Raw genomic sequence first — 18,668 nt, 5'->3', positions numbered from 1 at the left:
CCTTCCATTACTGATATTAGCTAAATATTTATTTTACAAGATTTGTCCTTTTTTATGATAATGTTATAAGACATACAGAATACATTATATATTTCTCTGCTTTTAAAGCTACCTAAGCTGATGGCCATTAATAGCAATATGAATTCCTTCAGCCTATATCAGCCTTCCTCAACTTGGTGCCCTCTTGTAGGTATTCTGGGAGTTCAACACATTTTGAGGCCATCAGATAGGAGAAAACTGTTTTGCAGGTGGCTTAGATAGAAAACCAAGTACAATATTGCAAAAGCATCTATTAGTGTAAAATGTACAACATGCCTAAAGGTCTGAAAATCTAGAAGATTGTAGGATTCTGTATGTACTTTTGCATAGCTAAATTATGGCTTGCTCAGGGAAGGAAGGACTTTATCCCACTATTAGATTAAAGTTTTTGTTATTCACCTTGTGTGGCCTCACCCATACCTCCATTTGGCCAATGGTGGCTCTACAGACTAATGCAGTCTGTTATTAACACAGCTGCTTGCAATTACTGCAAGTTCAAGTCCCACCAGGCCCAAGGTTGACTCAGCCTTCCATCCTTTATAAGGTAGGTAAAATGAGGACCCAGATTGTTGGGGGCAATTAAGTTGACTTTGTATATAATATACAAATGGATGAAGACTATTGCTTAACACATTGTAAGCCGCCCTGAGTCTTTGGAGAAGGGTGGGATATAAATTCAAATAAAAAATAATAATTAAAATCTCATAAATTACATTTATAATCTTTTTACCAAATTATAATCTATCAAATAAGAGATGTGAAGAGTCCTCGTTTTAGAATAGAACTGCAAAATGAAAAGCAGTGAGGTTTCATTCTTTTGATAATGGACCTGTTCTGAAAGTCACCAATCTTAACAGCTGCTGTCTGCACTGAGGGTTTCTACTGACTGGACTGGGACAACCTGCCACCACCAACTCACCATGGCCAACTCGCCACAGGTAATTCACCATGGCCAACTCGCTGTGGGGTAATTCAACAATTCAATAAAATAATTTTAAAAATATTTTAATTTTTGTCATTTACATTTCATTTTGTCTCTCCTTTCTTTAATGATTCTGTTCCACCATTTCTCCCGTATTAGTATAATTCTTGTCCTGCAGTGAGTTGGCCATGGCAAGTTAGCTGTGGTGAGTTGGCTGTGATGAGTTTTTCATAGAACCTCCACCGATAGTAGAAGTTATCTTCCCAATACAAATGGTAGCCATTGTGAAAGGAATGTGTGCAGTGAGAATGGGGGATCCTGGGCAATGCTTTAAACCAGGGGTCTCCAACCTTGGCAACTTTAAGCCTGGTGGACTTTAACTCCCAGAATTCTGGGAATTGAAGTCCACCAGGCTTAAAGTTGCCAAGGTTGGAGACCCCTGCTTTAAACAATTCTGTCTTGAAGAACCCAATTAATAGCCCCACTCTCTCTGCAACTGTAACTTAAAAAAAGAAAACATTCAGGCAACAGCAACTCAGATGATTAACTTCCAATCTAATATTGCCATAAGAAAAAAAAATACAAGTCCTTAAACAGAAAGATCTAAAAGTGTCTTTAGAGGTGGCCCCAGAATCCAGTGCTATCATTAAAATAATGGAGAAAAAAAACTTTGTGTGCAATGTCACAATCCCTGTACAAAAGCAGCAGAGTTTGTGTTGCTTTGGTGCAAAACTATTTTCCTCATTTGTTCTCCTTGCCCTCCTTACCCCACTTTGTAAAGAAAGTGACTTACTCAGAATTGGAGAATGAAGAGAAAGAGAGAACATGTTCAGAAATGGAAGAAAAGTCCATTGTTTTTCAAGAAGTCTCTTAAAATTAGATTTTTATATAAAATGAGTTCTATAGACAAAACAATAACTCATTTTCATACCCACCTTGCATTTTCTCCAGTTTGGTCATATATAGATTGAATAGGGAGTAGATGCGTTCTGCTTCTCTATCCCCATCGATGTCTAATTGTATATTTGCTGGTAGACCCCTACACAATCATTTAAATATTGTCAAGAAATTTTGAAACTCTGTATTTCATTTATGAAACAGTTGAAATGGGTTTTGATGAAGAGAACAAGATTTCACAATCAAATCATTTTCGTTACAGACTGATAACACATTTTTACTAAACTGATATATGAGACCAACAAATTCTCAGGAACAAAATAATGAAAGGAGGAGACATTCCAAACAAGAACCATAACATTTGTATAAAAGAAAGAAAGCATTCTACTGCCTGCAGTATATTTCAGCCAATCAGACTGAGGTTATTAAATGCGTGAGTAAAAATTTGGCAATGAAAACCAAAATTGTCTGTCTGTCTGTCTGTCTATCTATCTATTTATCTATCTATCCATCCATCATCTATCATCAAATTTTTGAAACTGCCCATCTCCCTCACAGAGGCCTACGGCTGTAATAAACTGAAACTTGAACCTTGATCCTTCACAGAGGGATTCTGAGCAGTATGCAAATAAAAAATATTAAAACATAAAAACAGTTTGTGAAATTTACAATTTTAAAAGGGAAGAATGGATTAAAAATTTATATTAAAAGTTAATTACAGTTTAATCGTATTTGCCCTAGTTCAGGAAAAAGACATTCCAAAGCCAGAATTTCCCAAAAGGAAGGACTTTTGTTTTCCAGTCACGAGCACTGAGGACTGTCTTTCTTTCTTGCTGTCAGCTCTTCAAGGCAGGCCAGACTAGAAAACCAAAGCCATGCAAGCTAATACTACTCTTCTTATAAAGCTATTGTAACAGAATCTGAATGTGATTCTCTCCTATCTCCCTTTACTAAGCTAAGAGCTTAGAAAGGTTTTGTCTGTAACATCTTCTTGGTTCTGGTCCACACCCAGATTTCTTTTATCTGACGGTTGTCTTGGTAGCGGTTCTTCTCCTGTTTTTCAAGGTTTTTCCTTATCTCCATTATACTTGCAGATCTTAATACTTCAACAGGTTGAAACTGGGAAGGATGTTCTTTGACCATCAGACTCCTAACTCATTAAGGACCTGACATATTACTAAAATTTTGAAGAATGTTATATATCTGCAGCCAATCTTGGTCCTTCAGGATCACTGTAACATGGGTTCTAAAAGATGTTTCAGACAGAAACCTCGATGCCATGCACTGTATAACCTTTTCCAAATCTCATTCAGGAATGATTCCATATAAAATGCACTGCGCAAGCATGAAATAATCATAGCAATGAGCCACATGGCCTGCCCATCCATGTCCAGGAAAATTCATTCTAAGCCACTAAGCAACTCTATACCTCCAGAAGAAGCACACAAAGAGCACTGATTATGGGATGACTTGAATCAACAAAAATATGCATCTGAATTAGTGCATACTAACAAAATTTTTATTTTGCATTTGGATGATGCACAATTTTGTTGGGGATAGGATTGGTTTTCTTTTTTCTTTTCTTTTTTTGAAAAGGCATCTCTTCTCATAGGATAGAGAAACAGGAATTCTTCTTTTAAAGATGGGGGCCTGTTGCAAGGGCTGCATGCACTTTTGGTAAGAACTACAGCATACAAAAAAAACATCCAAATCCCTTCCTAGCTAACTGAGGATACTCATAGTAAATAAAAAGATCTAGCATAACCTAAGTCCTTAATAATTTCAGTTATAATCCTAGTCTTGTAAGAATTCATCTTCTAAACCAGTCCCATATTGAAAAATTTCCTTCTAGGCTTCTAAAAGGAAAAACAGATAGAGAAGAAAAACTAGGGAGTGTTTAATGCATGTTGTCAGACCTGCCTTTTTATCCATAGCATCAGGTCTCATTCTTTCATCATCCACAGGGATTCGTCTTATCATCAAATACTTAAAGCAAAATTTAAGGGAGGAATTGTCCTTACCCAGTGCAAGGAGTACAACCAGGAGCATTATCTGCTATAGATTTGCAGCACAGCCAGTGCCCATTTAGATAGGCAGAAGGATGGTAGACAGTGAGCCGTTTCTTGTTACACTGGCTAACTTTGGTGAGGATATCAATCCAGTCCTTGGCCTCAACACAATTATTGGCCTGAATATAGAGCACTCTTTCAGGCTGAATCACTTGGAACATCTTAAAGGGAGAGAGATAAAAACAACCAATTATTAACAGGGAACAATACTTAAAATGTAATATTTTAGAAAAAAACTTTTAGGAATATGTATTTTTATCATTGGGTTGCTTAGTGGCTAGTTCTCACTCACACGATGGGCTTACATCCTGAATCCTTTGATATGAATTGTGTAGCAATTTGCAGACTATAAAGTATATTACAAGACATATAGAGACACAGACTCAGACACACACACAAAATTGAGCTGGTCTGAGAAAGCGTGACTGACCGAAGTCGTTCATGGCTAAGATGGGATTTCAACTCAGTCTCCCAGTTTCTACCATGGTGCCTTAACCACTAGACCAAACCGGTTCCTCCAAGAAACAAGTGTATGGTAGGCGCTGTACTTAATAGTTAAGAATGAGAAGTACTTACATTTTTCATTTTGAAGGATTCTTCTTCCAACTTTTCTACCGCCAGAATGTTTTCAATTGGAATGCTGCATAATGGATGATCACCTAAATGGTGGATAATTACAAGAAAAAATGTTTCAAAACTCCCTGTGTATACAAATATATGTATGGTTCAGGTCATAAGTGCATTATTCTGTACCATTTAAATTATTAATCACCATTTCTGAGTTTGGGTTTTTGATGAACTTTCTCCTGGAAAAAACAGTGTATTAATATTTAAATTAAAAGGGAAACAAAAACGTTAGTACCTTTGCTTTTCTGATATGTAAATTCATGATTGCTGAGTCGAAACCACCTCTTCTTGAAATTCTTCATGCCAAATCTTTTCCTGCCTTGTGCCCTTTTGATCATAAACCTATTGTAAAAAAGCCCACAGCAGTTTTACATAAATATATACTCAGCTGGGTCTTTGTCAGAAATTGTGCTCTTCTTATGAAGCGAGCAGTCTTGAGAAATCTCTAAAAGCTGAGAAGCTCTGTACTAAAGAAATCATGGTCAAACCATAATATAGCTGCATCCTCATAAAAAACTACACATTTCAGTTAAGAAGGCACTAGAGAGATAACATCATGTTGATATTTCTGATGGGGAAAAAGTTGCCGTTTTCAACAATAATCCAATCTTCTAAAAACTTAAGAGTAATAATTTGCACTTCTTTTAATTCAATTTTTTTTATTTCCACACCCAAGCTTTTGACACATATTAGACAGCACAAAACTTACATAGAACTTTATAGAACCCTGCTAGACTCATTATACACAAAAAGTGAAACATTTAATTTTACACATTTGGAAAAAAACAACACTGATGTAAGCTCACCCTTCTTTAAGTAGTATTGGTTGTTCTATAATTTTGTGATCTCTCCTTCCGGAGGATGAAATCAAATCTAAGAACTTGGAGCAAACAATGAATAGATATGAAATAAACATTTAACATGGATGTTATCTAATTCTTACTTGTTGGAGCAAGTATGTTCAAGTTTTAAAACACCGATTTATTGGCTTATAAGAAACAGAAAGGAATTAATAATTCCTCATGTACAAATAAAATATATTAAATATCTTATGCTTAATCATATTATGGATCTGCATACATTATGTCTATTTATTCTCCTTAATTTTGATATTTTATTGCAGCTGCAATCGAAGCTGGTGCAATGCTTGCTTCCACATTCATTGGAGGATACACAAATCAGTCTATTTCGACCTGTGCTCTTCAAACATGTGGCAATCCAGCTATTATAAATTCCAGCCAATATAATAGTTTTTAATCTACATTGGTTTAGAATTAAAAGACCTGCAGTCCAACAGGTATGGAAGGCAACAATGAATGAAAGGCTTGAATGTTTTGTCAATGAATTCTGCATAGGAGATGCAGACATTTTAATAAGGGTATTGTCAAATATATTGTTCACAAATGTCTTACTAATCCATATGGCAGATGGTTGACCAGCATAGGAAGGAAAAGGGAAAAAAAACCATCTAGACAAACTTCCCTATTCCAATGTTCCCCAGAGGTATTGGGAGCATAATCTTTAATATATTTCAATGGTGGATAGATGGTTGTTAATTCTGTATTTTATGGCGCCAATAAATCTAGAAGTAACAGAAAGTTGCTATATAGTCTAAAGGTTATTTTTTTTATAGCTATGCTACTGAAAAAAACCATCCTACCCTTCCTGAATGTTCAGATATCTGAGAATGTTCAAAATGATGACACTGTGGCACTATTTCATACGGTTTATTGCATCTCTAAAGATATCTATTGAAGAAAACTTTAAATTAATATGCCAAAACCCATTCAGGGGCCAAAAGATTTATTTCCAATATTTCCCCATCTTTTCCGTTATTATTTTTATTTCTAATTAATTATTTAGAATATACATGCATGTAATTCAGTGTTCATAAAATATTGTCATTCATAAATTCATAAACATTTTTTTAAAAATAATAAATAATAATTTATGGAACTGGCTGGTATTTCCCCAAAGCAGACAAAAAATTGTTTCTAATACTTACATTTTTTACTGCATCTGCATATTTTTGCTCATTAAAGTAGTCATAAAATATAGCCATATATGATTCCTTGAAACTAGCCTGAAATAAAATCACCATTTTGATCATGAAAATTGAGCTCAAAATACAGAAAAAAATCAGATTCATTAACTCATGGATAAATAATTTTCAAAGGTAAAGAAAGGTTTTAAAAACTCTTCCTGATGGCCTAGGTTTTGATTTAAGGCTAGAAACAAGTCAGGAGCATTAGTTCATAAGATATGTGCCTGCAAACAAACTTTAAGCTCTAAGGGGAAAATGGCTGGCCATACTGAGTGGATAATGTGAATCATCTCTCAGGAGTTTTTTGCCGGTTTAGAGAAACTCCTGCATCACAATTCATATATTTTCAAAACTTGCATTGTTTTTGCGTCCCGCTCTTTCTTCCCTCCCCAAGCTGATAAAAACATGTATTTATACAGATTATACTACGATCAAATAAAAAATGTTCCATATTAGTTTATTCTTATTACTATCTGTTCAGTTGCCCTTTCTACACATCAGGTTTCTCCCAAGGACTTAGGACATCTTATTGTATCAGTGTAGTATTAGGTGCAGACCCAAGCAGTGTGGTTTTTTGCAATTAATAGAGGGCAATTTTGTCAACGAACCAATTTTGTAAGTGGCATTCAAGATTTTTTGGCACAGTACCCACTATGCTAATATCCCTGGGACATTTATTTATTTATTTATTTATTTATTGTTTGAATTTATATACCGCCCTATCTCCCAAAGGACTCAGGGCGGTTCACAGGCATATAAAAACATCAATATACAAATTAAAACAAACATTAAAAAACTTATTCTACTGCCCAATTAATTAAAAGTAAAAATATAGATATTAAAATCAATTTTAAAACCCCTCTAAATTTAAAATCTAAAAAAAACTAAGCCAGTCCTGCACAAATGAATAAATGTGTCTTGAGCTCGCGACGGAAGGTTCGAAGGTCCGGAAGTTGACGGAGTCCTGGGGGGAGTTCGTTCCAGAGGGCGGGAGCCCCCACATAGAAGGCCCTTCCTCTGGGCGTCGCCAGGCAACACTGCCTAGCTGACGGCACCCTGAGGTCCCTCTCTGTGAGAGCGCACGGTCGGTGAGAGGTATCTGGTCGCAGTAGGCGGTCCCGTAAATAACCCGGCCCTATGCCATGGAGCGCTTTAAAGGTGGTCACCAAAACCTTGAAGCGCACCGGAAAGCCACAGGTAGCCAGTGCAGACCGCGCAGGATGGTGTTATCACAGGAGCCACGAGGGCTCCATCTATCACCAGCAGCGTTCTGGACTAACTGTAGCCTCCGGATGCCCTTCAAGGGAGCCCCATGTAGAGAGCGTTACAGTAATCCAGGCGAGACGTCACGAGGCGTGAGTGACCGTGCATAGGGCCTCCCGTCCAGAAAGGCGCAACTGGCGCACCAGGCGAACCTGGTGAACGCTCTCCTGGAGCGGCTGTCAAATGATCTTCTAGAGACAGCCGCTCATCCAGGAGGGCGCCTAAGTTGCGCACCCTCTCCATCGGGGCCAATGACTCGCCACCTCATAGCTAGAAATATTTCTATTTTGACTTGTGCAGTGCTACTTTAGAGAAGGCTTTAATTACAGAAGTGCAAATATAATCAGGATACTGAAGTGGAAAAAACCACGAAACACTTACAGACTTAGACTTTGATAAACTGCCCAATGTTTGTATGGTTTTAGAGATCAGTGTCAAAGTTCTTGAAGTTTGTGGATCCTATACAAAGAAGAAAACCACCATGTTATAATTTGTTGTGGAAAACCATAAAAGCTAGCTTCTGGTTTACGTTCATTTAAATGCATTTTCTTACTCTGTATGTAAAGTTTAAGTGAGTAAGTGAGAAGAAATTTTACATCTGGCAGGATTCTCCAGCTACTCTGCAAAGTTTAGTGGCTAGTGGTTAAGGACATTTTATTATTTTCCAGTTTGACCAATAAAATTTTATTTTTTTGGTAGGCAGAAAAAAACTTAAAAGAACAGGATTCTCTTAGTGGCTGCCCCAAAATTTCTATGTAGTTTCCTTTGTAAGACCCAACATTGCAGAATTAAGTAAATATGATATTTATAGAACTAGGCTAAAAATAACTTTGTGTTGAAAAGAATTCAGCCTGGAGAAAATTGCTAATTGCCAATTTGGAAATAGAACTCTTCTTTTTACTAAGAATACAAATGAATAGGGACATTTACAGAATTCCATAACTGAATTATTCATTTAATATTTTTTTCAGCAGCAACCTGCAGCACATTAATAAGATATTTGAATTTTAAAACTAAATTGTTGCATATAAAGAAACAAAAATAATTCTTCACATATGCAGAGGAACAAGTTAATTTTCCTCTGAGTCATTTCTCTGCCATTTACTTAATTCTTGATTTTTCCAAATTTTCACCACTTTTTTTATTTCTACTGCTGGAACAGTGCCTGCCCTTAAAAGTTGTCAATCTTATGGTAAATATTTTTTTTACATTTTATCACCTTTTAGGAATAGCCATGTCTGATATTTGACATGAAGTTTAAACATTCATATTAATATCTTGTGTACATATTTAAGTATTTTCCATTTCAGCATTTGAATTGTAAAAAAGTGATACAAATTATAACCTGTTACTAGCCAGATAAAATCTAAAACCCAAACAATGAACAAGAGCCAACGGTAAATAAGACTCAAGGCCTCAAAGGGGTGGACACAATGGGCTTGTCATTGACCTCCTGAAGCTGAAGTACTTACTGGGTGATGCGGTGTAAGATGAAAAAGGTTTGGAGAAAGAATTGCAGGAGCAAAGAATCTCAGAAAAATAAAGCTGCTTACTGCTGTGTACCTCACATCTGGGTCATCTATGATTTTAAAACAGAATACAAATGAATAGGGACATTTACAGAATTCCATAACTGAATTATTCATTTAATATTTTTTTCAGCAGCAACCTGCAGCACATTAATAAGATATTTGAATTTTAAAACTAAATTGTTGCATATAAAGAAACAAAAATAATTCTTCACATATGCAGAGGAACAAGTTAATTTTCCTCTGAGTCATTTCTCTGCCATTTACTTAATTCTTGATTTTTCCAAATTTTCACCACTTTTTTTATTTCTACTGCTGGAACAGTGCCTGCCCTTAAAAGTTGTCAATCTTATGGTAAATATTTTTTTTACATTTTATCACCTTTTAGGAATAGCCATGTCTGATATTTGACATGAAGTTTAAACATTCATATTAATATCTTGTGTACATATTTAAGTATTTTCCATTTCAGCATTTGAATTGTAAAAAAGTGATACAAATTATAACCTGTTACTAGCCGGATAAAATCTAAAACCCAAACAATGAACAAGAGCCAATGGTAAATAAGACTCAAGGCCTCAAAGGGGTGGACACAATGGGCTTGTCATTGACCTCCTGAAGCTGAAGTACTTACTGGGTGATGCGGTGTAAGATGAAAAAGGTTTGGAGAAAGAATTGCAGGAGCAAAGAATCTCAGAAAAATAAAGCTGCTTACTGCTGTGTACCTCACATCTGGGTCATCTATGATTTTAAAACAGAATACAAATGAATAGGGACATTTACAGAATTCCATAACTGAATTATTCATTTAACATTTTTTTCAGCAGCAACCTGCAGCACATTAATAAGATATTTGAATTTTAAAACTAAATTGTTGCATATAAAGAAACAAAAATAATTCTTCACATATGCAGAGGAACAAGTTAATTTTCCTCTGAGTCATTTCTCTGCCATTTACTTAATTCTTGATTTTTCCAAATTTTCACCACTTTTTTTATTTCTACTGCTGGAACAGTGCCTGCCCTTAAAAGTTGTCAATCTTATGGTAAATATTTTTTTTACATTTTATCACCTTTTAGGAATAGCCATGTCTGATATTTGACATGAAGTTTAAACATTCATATTAATATCTTGTGTACATATTTAAGTATTTTCCATTTCAGCATTTGAATTGTAAAAAAGTGATACAAATTATAACCTGTTACTAGCCAGATAAAATCTAAAACCCAAACAATGAACAAGAGCCAACGGTAAATAAGACTCAAGGCCTCAAAGGGGTGGACACAATGGGCTTGTCATTGACCTCCTGAAGCTGAAGTACTTACTGGGTGATGCGGTGTAAGATGAAAAAGGTTTGGAGAAAGAATTGCAGGAGCAAAGAATCTCAGAAAAATAAAGCTGCTTACTGCTGTGTACCTCACATCTGGGTCATCTATGATTTTAAAACAGAATACAAATGATCATGTTGCGATTCTACTCTGAAAAATGGTTCAGACCACCCCAAAAAAGAGACAGTAATAGATGAAAACATCCCAATCAACCCAGAGAAAAATGTTAAGATGCACAATTGTTGGTAAAAAGATGGCGGACTATCTTCAACTTGCTATCCAAATTCCATTTTGTAAAAATAAGGGGAAAGGTCTGTATATAAGAGATGCTTCTGTCCATGAAAACAAGAGTTGAATATGCCAAGAGTAATCTAAAAATGAACTTAATACAGTGGGAATGGATTTAGGTGGTAAAATAAGAAGTGTCGGGTCAATAATATGCTTAATGACCAATATTTGAACATGTATTCTGATCACATCTGTGGAAATAACTGCAATTCATAATCTTCCTCTGCAGCCAATCTTGGTCCAAACCATCCCGAAGCTGAGCGATTTTATCGTATAGCTGACTGTACCGGGACGCCGCATCCACAGCCACTCTGTCTTGGAGGGATTGAGCTTGAGCCTGTTTCTCCCCATCCAGACCCGTCGGCCTCCAGACACCGGGACAGCACTTGATAACCGTTGGGGTGGTCGGTGTGGAAAAGTACAGCTGGGTGTCATCCAGCGTACAGCTGGTACCTCACACCGAACCCACTGATGATCTCACCCAGCGTTCATATAGATGTTGAACAGAAGGGCGAGAGGATCGATCCGCGGCACCCCACAAGTGAGGCGCCTCGGGCCGACCTCTGCCCCCTGTCAACACCGACTGCGACCGGTCAGAGAGATGGGAGGAGAACCACCGATAAACGGTGCCTCCCACTCCCAATCCTCTAACCGCGCAGCAGGATACCATGGTCGATGGTATCGAAGCCGCTGAGAGGTCTAATAGGACCAGGGCAGAGGAACAACCCCTATCCCTGGCCCTCCAGAGATCATCCACCAACGCGACCAAAGCCGTCTCCGTGCTGTACCGGGTGGAAACCGGACTGGAACGGGTCTAGATAGACAGTTTCATCCAGGTGCAAGGGAAACTGATATGCCACCATACTCTCTACAACCTTCGCCGTGAGCGAAGGTTGGAGACAGACGATAATTACCTAAAACAGCCGGGTCCAGGAAGGCTTCTTGAGGAGGGCCTCACCACCGCCTCTTTCAAGGCGGCCGGAAAGACACCTCCACCAAAGAAGCGCCAGAATCGCCTGAGCCAGCCTCGTGTCACCTCCTGCGTGGCCAGCACCAACCAGGAGGGGCACGGGTCCAGTAAACATGTGGTGGCATTCAGCCTCCCAACAACCTGTCCATGTCCTCGGGAGCGACAGGGTCATTCTCATCCCATAAAATGTCACCAAGACCACCCTCAGCCGTCTCACCCGTATCACCGCAATCTTGGTCCAAACCATCCCGAAGCTGCACGATCTTATCGTATAGATAACCGTTAAACTCCTCAGCACGTCCCTGCAACGGGTCATCCCGCTCCCTCTGGTGTAGGAGGGAGTGGGTCACCCGAAACAGGGCGGCTGGGCGGTTATCTGCCGATGCAATGAGGGAGGAGGCGTAGCTACGCCTCGCCTCCCTCATTGCCACTAGGTAAGCCCTAGTATAGGACTTCACTAGTGTCCGATCAGCTTCAGAACGGCTAGACCTCCAGGAACTCTCTAGGCGTGTTCTCCGCGCTTCATCCTCTCAGCTCCTCAGAGAACCAAGGAGCCGGTTGGGACCTGCGCGGGTCAGAGGCGCAAAGGCACGACCGGTCTAAGGCCCCGCGCGGCCCGTTCCCAGGCCGCAACAAGTTCCTCAGCCGAGCCGTGAGCCAGACCCTCAGGAAATGGCCCAAGCTCCGTCCGGAACCCCTCCGGGTCCATCAGGCGCCTGGGACGGAACCAACGTGTCGGCTCCGTCTCCCTGCGGCGGTGAATGGCGGTCAGAAAGTCCAGACGAAGAAGAGAGTGATCTGACCATGACAAAGGTTCAATGACTATTTCCTTTAAGTCCAGATCTCTCAACCACTGACCAGAGACAAAAATCAGGTCCAGGGTGCCACCCCCAATGTGAGTAGGGCCATCAATTACTTGGGTCAGGTCCAAGGCCGTCATGGAAGCCATGAACTCCCGAGCTGCCGCCGATGACGAGCCGGACGATGGCAAGTTAAAGTCCCCCATGACTAAAAGTCTGGGGGTCTCAACTGCCACCCCGCCAGCACCTCCAGGAGCTCGGGCAGGGCAGCTGTCACGCAGCAAGGAGCCAGTGCGTGATCAGCAAACCCATCTGGCACCTATGGCCCCATCTCACAAAGAGGGATTCGCACCCGCAATCTGAGGTACAGTGGTCTCCTCGGCTCTAGACTTTCTAATCACAACCGCCACCCCACCCCCTACCCTGGGCCTCGGCTGATGGAATGCACGGAAACCCGCGGCACATCTCAACAAGGCACACCTTCAGTGCCCAGCCAGGTTTCCATGCGCCTATAAGGTCCATGGCGCCCCTGAATAAGGTCGTATACTAGGGGCCTTATTAACCACGGACCGTGCGTTGCATAACATCAGCCAAGGCCCAGGCTCTGGGGGTCATGACCATCCGAGGGACGGAAAGGACGGGGATCGGGCGCGCGACGCTTGCAAAACATCGGGTGCGCGCCCCCAAAACGATATGATCCTCCTTCCGCCATATCTGCCCCTCTCACTTACCGTGGGAATCAGGCCGCCTCACCAACAGGAACGCAATCTCCCCTAACCTCCGAACCTATTAAAAACCCACGAGCAGGCGCAAGGACTGGCTCCTCCCGACGGGCTACCCCAACGCCTTAACCCTCCCACCCTTAAAAAGCCCTATCTAAAACCCCACAGGCTCTTTTTTTCGCATGCCACCTCTGTGGGTCCCAAGACCCGTCATTGAGGCCGGCCCTTGATAATGCAGCGGGCCATTCCTGCGGCGGGGGCACCTACGCAGGCGCAAGAGTTCCAAGGCAGAATATCGCATAAATAAATAAGTTAAAAGCATACACAGGAGAGAGCAGACGACGTGAAGTAGCAAAGTAATGTCTGGGGTGGCAAGGTGTAATGCCAAGTCCGGTGGATACCCATCTGCCAAATGTCTTCAGATGGTGGCTGGCTTAAAGCTGATACAAGATGGTATAAGTCGAGATGCAGTCTGGTAGTAAAATGATTGTGGTTCTGCGAAAAGCTCAGTCCTAAAATCCGTCCTAATAGGGTGGTATTCATCTCCCCGTTAAATGGCGTCACCGGTATTTCCAGAGTGGATGTTTCCTCATAAGATGTTGCAAAGTAGGGCCCCAATATCCATTCGGTCTCCAATCACCTTCCCGAACAGTCCCAAAAATGACCATCAGCCAGCCATATAAGATGCAAGGTGACAAATGCAGCTGGCCCATGATTGCAGATGAAAATGCACCCCCAGTCCGAGAAGAAGCAGGCCCCGCTAGGCCTAACCAGGCCAAACTGGGCCAGGACACCTCCGGTGGGGGCCACAAGAGGGATCTATCACAGCGCTTCACCCTAGGCCCTAGAGCCTAGGCCCTCCGCCAAGTCCAAAGGGGTCAGGAAATCAAGAAGAGCTGAGAGCCCAGAAGACATCCAAGACGCCAGATGCCAGAAAAGTGATGAAGCGATGAAGCGATGAAGCGGAAACCCAGCTGCGGCTTCCCAACCACCAAATCCAAGCCGCAGCCTCGTCCGTAGCCAGAGGCCGCCATCCGCTCGCCCATCCCCGGCCTCGTTCCGGCAGGGGGTCAAACTCCCAGACCTCTCCCGGCTGCCCGAGAGATGACATACCGGATCTGGGGCGAAACCGCTTGGCAGGCCCTCTGGGTACCGGCGTCCTTCCTCCAGGCCTCGCTGTTTCCTTCCTCCAGGCCTCGCTGTTTCCTTCCTCCAGGCCTCCAGGCCTCGCTGTTTCCTTCCTCGGCTCCCGCCCGGCCGAATGATAAAATGGCCGCCGTTCGCAGCCCCGCCCTTCCCGGCTTCGGTCCCGGCAGCCGGGGGGCCAAGGGGGGCTCAAGGCCCCTCTCCCGGCTGCTCAGGTGGTGCTAGACCTCACCCGAGGGCGCAGGCTGCTCGGCAGACCGCCTGGGCGTCGCCATCCCCCACTTCACCAAGTCATCGTCCTCCCGATCTCCCGGTTATGCAGCCATCTTGCGCATGCGCAGAGCCATCGATCGATCATGGCCAGTTTATGCCAGAAACTTTTAATTTCGATTTTCAAAACTTGCATTGTTTTGCGTCCGCTCTTTCTTCCCTCCCCAAGCTGATAAAAACATGTATTTATACAGATTATACTACGATCAAATAAAAATAATAATTTATGGAACTGGCTGGTATTTCCCCAAAGCAGACAAAAAATTGTTTCTAATACTTACATTTTTTACTGCATCTGCATATTTTTGCTCATTAAAGTAGTCATAAAATATAGCCATATATGATTCCTTGAAACTAGCCTGAAATAAAATCACCATTTTGATCATGAAAATTGAGCTCAAAATACAGAAAAAAATCAGATTCATTAACTCATGGATAAATAATTTTCAAAGTTAAGAAAGGTTTTAAAAACTCTTCCTGATGGCCTAGGTTTTGATTTAAGGCTAGAAAAAAGTCAGGAGCATTAGTTCATAAGATATGTGCCTGCAAACAAACTTTAAGCTCTAAGGGGAAAATGGCTGGTCATACTGAGTGGATAATGTGAATCATCTCTCAGGAGTTTTTTGCCGGTTTAGAGAAACTCCTGCATCACAATTCATATATTTTCAAAACTTGCATTGTTTTTGCGTCCCGCTCTTTCTTCCCTCCCCAAGCTGATAAAAACATGTATTTATACAGATTATACTACGATCAAATAAAAAATGTTCCATATTAGTTTATTCTTATTACTATCTGTTCAGTTGCCCTTTCTACACATCAGGTTTCTCCCAAGGACTTAGGACATCTTATTGTATCAGTGTAGTATTAGGTGCAGACCCAAGCAGTGTGGTTTTTTGCAATTAATAGAGGGCAATTTTGTCAACGAACCAATTTTGTAAGTGGCATTCAAGATTTTTTGGCACAGTACCCACTATGCTAATATCCCTGGGACATCATGGCCAGTTTATGCCAGAAACTTTTAATTTCGATTTTCAGATCTTGATATTTTGTGATCTTCTCCAATCCTTTGTCTACTATTCTACTATCCCCTGGAATTGCCAGATCAGTTATCCACATTTTCTTCTTTTAAACCACAGTTATATCTGGTGTACTTTGAGCCAAGATTTTATCAGTCTGTTTTCAGAAATCTCACAATATTTTAACCTGCTAATTTATTACTTTTGGTATTCAATGTTTATTACAGGTACATGATAATTTTTACAGATGTTCCAGTGAGTCATTTTGGTAATTATATTATGTCATTGTTTATTAACAGTTTGTGTGATCTTTTGCATGAACTGAGTATATGATCTACTGTTTCTTTTGCTTTTTTGCACATATGCACTTTCAATCATTTGATGGGTTTCAACTGATATTATTATTTTTTGCCCGTTTAAAACTTATTTTGATCAACTCAAGAGGGTCATCATAGCTAGAAATATTTCTATTTTGACTTGTGCAGTGCTACTTTAGAGAAGGCTTTAATTACAGAAGTGCAAATATAATCAGGATACCGAAGTGGAAAAAACCACGGAACACTTACAGACTTAGACTTTGATAAACTGCCCAATGTTTGTATGGTTTTAGAGATCAGTGTCAAAGTTCTTGAAGTTTGTGGATCCTATACAAAGAAGAAAACCACCATGTTATAATTTGTTGTGGAAAACCATAAAAGCTAGCTTCTGGTTTACGTTCATTTAAATGCATTTTCTTACTCTGTATGTAAAGTTTAAGTGAGTAAGTGAGAAGAAATTTTACATCTGGCAGGATTCTCCAGCTACTCTGCAAAGTTTAGTGGCTAGTGGTTAAGGACATTTTATTATTTTCCAGTTTGACCAATAAAATTTTATTTTTTGGTAGGCAGAAAAAAACTTAAAAGAACAGGATTCTCTTAGTGGCTGCCCCAAAATTTCTATGTAGTTTCCTTTGTAAGACCCAACATTGCAGAATTAAGTAAATATGATATTTATAGAACTAGGCTAAAAATAACTTTGTGTTGAAAAGAATTCAGCCTGGAGAAAATTGCTAATTGCCAATTTGGAAATAGAACTCTTCTTTTTACTAAGAATACAAATGAATAGGGACATTTACAGAATTCCATAACTGAATTATTCATTTAACATTTTTTTCAGCAGCAACCTGCAGCACATTAATAAGATATTTGAATTTTAAAACTAAATTGTTGCATATAAAGAAACAAAAATAATTCTTCACATATGCAGAGGAACAAGTTAATTTTCCTCTGAGTCATTTCTCTGCCATTTACTTAATTCTTGATTTTTCCAAATTTTCACCACTTTTTTTATTTCTACTGCTGGAACAGTGCCTGCCCTTAAAAGTTGTCAATCTTATGGTAAATATTTTTTACATTTTATCACCTTTTAGGAATAGCCATGTCTGATATTTGACATGAAGTTTAAACATTCATATTAATATCTTGTGTACATATTTAAGTATTTTCCATTTCAGCATTTGAATTGTAAAAAAGTGATACAAATTATAACCTGTTACTAGCCGGATAAAATCTAAAACCCAAACAATGAACAAGAGCCAATGGTAAATAAGACTCAAGGCCTCAAAGGGGTGGACACAATGGGCTTGTCATTGACCTCCTGAAGCTGAAGTACTTACTGGGTGATGCGGTGTAAGATGAAAAAGGTTTGGAGAAAGAATTGCAGGAGCAAAGAATCTCAGAAAAATAAAGCTGCTTACTGCTGTGTACCTCACATCTGGGTCATCTATAATTTTAAAACAGAATACAAATGATCATGTTGCGATTCTACTCTGAAAAATGGTTCAGACCACCCCAAAAAAGAGACAGTAATAGATGAAAACATCCCAATCAACCCAGAGAAAAATGTTAAGATGCACAATTGTTGGTAAAAAGATGACGGACTATCTTCAACTTGCTATCCAAATTCCATTTTGTAAAAATAAGGGGAAAGGTCTGTATATAAGAGATGCTTCTGTCCATGAAAACAAGAGTTGAATATGCCAAGAGTAATCTAAAAATGAACTTAATACAGTGGGAATGGATTTAGGTGGTAAAATAAGAAGTGTCGGGTCAATAATATGCTTAATGACCAATATTTGAACATGTATTCTGATCACATCTGTGGAAATAACTGCAATTCATAATCTTCCTCTGCAGCCAAGGATATACAGCTATCATGTGAATGCATAATTTAATCTCCAAAATGAAGATATTTAACAGTCTGGATAAAAATAAGGATAATAACAAAACACAAAACATAAGGGAAAGAACATAATCTTCCTCCTTCAACAGGAGCTTAAAGACATATGGGATATGAAATGGGATATATTTCAGTTTCAGTGTGATTATGAGATGATTTCTGAATTCCCCTTAATAATCTTGAAACAATTATAAAGCAATTATAGATGTATCTACTGACTTCCCACAATCTTTCAGCTGAAATAATCTTTTCTCAGCTACATTCCGTTTAGAATTTACAATACTAATAATATCTTTGAAGGCTTTTATATTATATAGAGATTAGCCATCACCTCTTTCTCAATAGCTGCCAAACTGCCTAAGTGGAAGGCAATTGTTGTTAATGTTTATTTATTGGGTCACTGATGATTATAAGAATTAAAACTATAAAATTTTATAAACCTCCCATTTGAAATGTCATCCTGACAACTATTAAGCTTCTTCTGTCATCAACACATCCAGTAATAACATGGTTCAATAGTA

General features: G+C 39.6%; 1 protein-coding gene across 1 annotated transcript in view; it reads right to left on the bottom strand.

The window, feature by feature from the left end:
* RASA3 (RAS p21 protein activator 3) overlaps positions 1 to 18,668 on the bottom strand; it is a 162,810-nt gene that overhangs the window by 10,593 nt on the left and 133,549 nt on the right. The window contains exons 15-22 of the mRNA XM_058185446.1: positions 17,585 to 17,691; positions 16,497 to 16,574; positions 15,196 to 15,273; positions 5,361 to 5,434; positions 4,790 to 4,896; positions 4,504 to 4,586; positions 3,880 to 4,088; positions 1,897 to 2,000 (exon numbers count right to left, since the gene is read on the bottom strand). Coding sequence (XP_058041429.1) covers positions 1,897 to 2,000; positions 3,880 to 4,088; positions 4,504 to 4,586; positions 4,790 to 4,896; positions 5,361 to 5,434; positions 15,196 to 15,273; positions 16,497 to 16,574; positions 17,585 to 17,691 — 840 coding nt within the window. The remainder of the gene's footprint in view (positions 1 to 1,896; positions 2,001 to 3,879; positions 4,089 to 4,503; positions 4,587 to 4,789; positions 4,897 to 5,360; positions 5,435 to 15,195; positions 15,274 to 16,496; positions 16,575 to 17,584; positions 17,692 to 18,668) is intronic.

The sequence above is a fragment of the Ahaetulla prasina genome, chromosome 5 (genome assembly GCF_028640845.1).
Source record: "Ahaetulla prasina isolate Xishuangbanna chromosome 5, ASM2864084v1, whole genome shotgun sequence".
In the NCBI taxonomy this organism is placed as follows: domain Eukaryota; kingdom Metazoa; phylum Chordata; class Lepidosauria; order Squamata; family Colubridae; genus Ahaetulla; species Ahaetulla prasina.
This window is presented reverse-complemented; position numbering and strand designations above follow the sequence as displayed.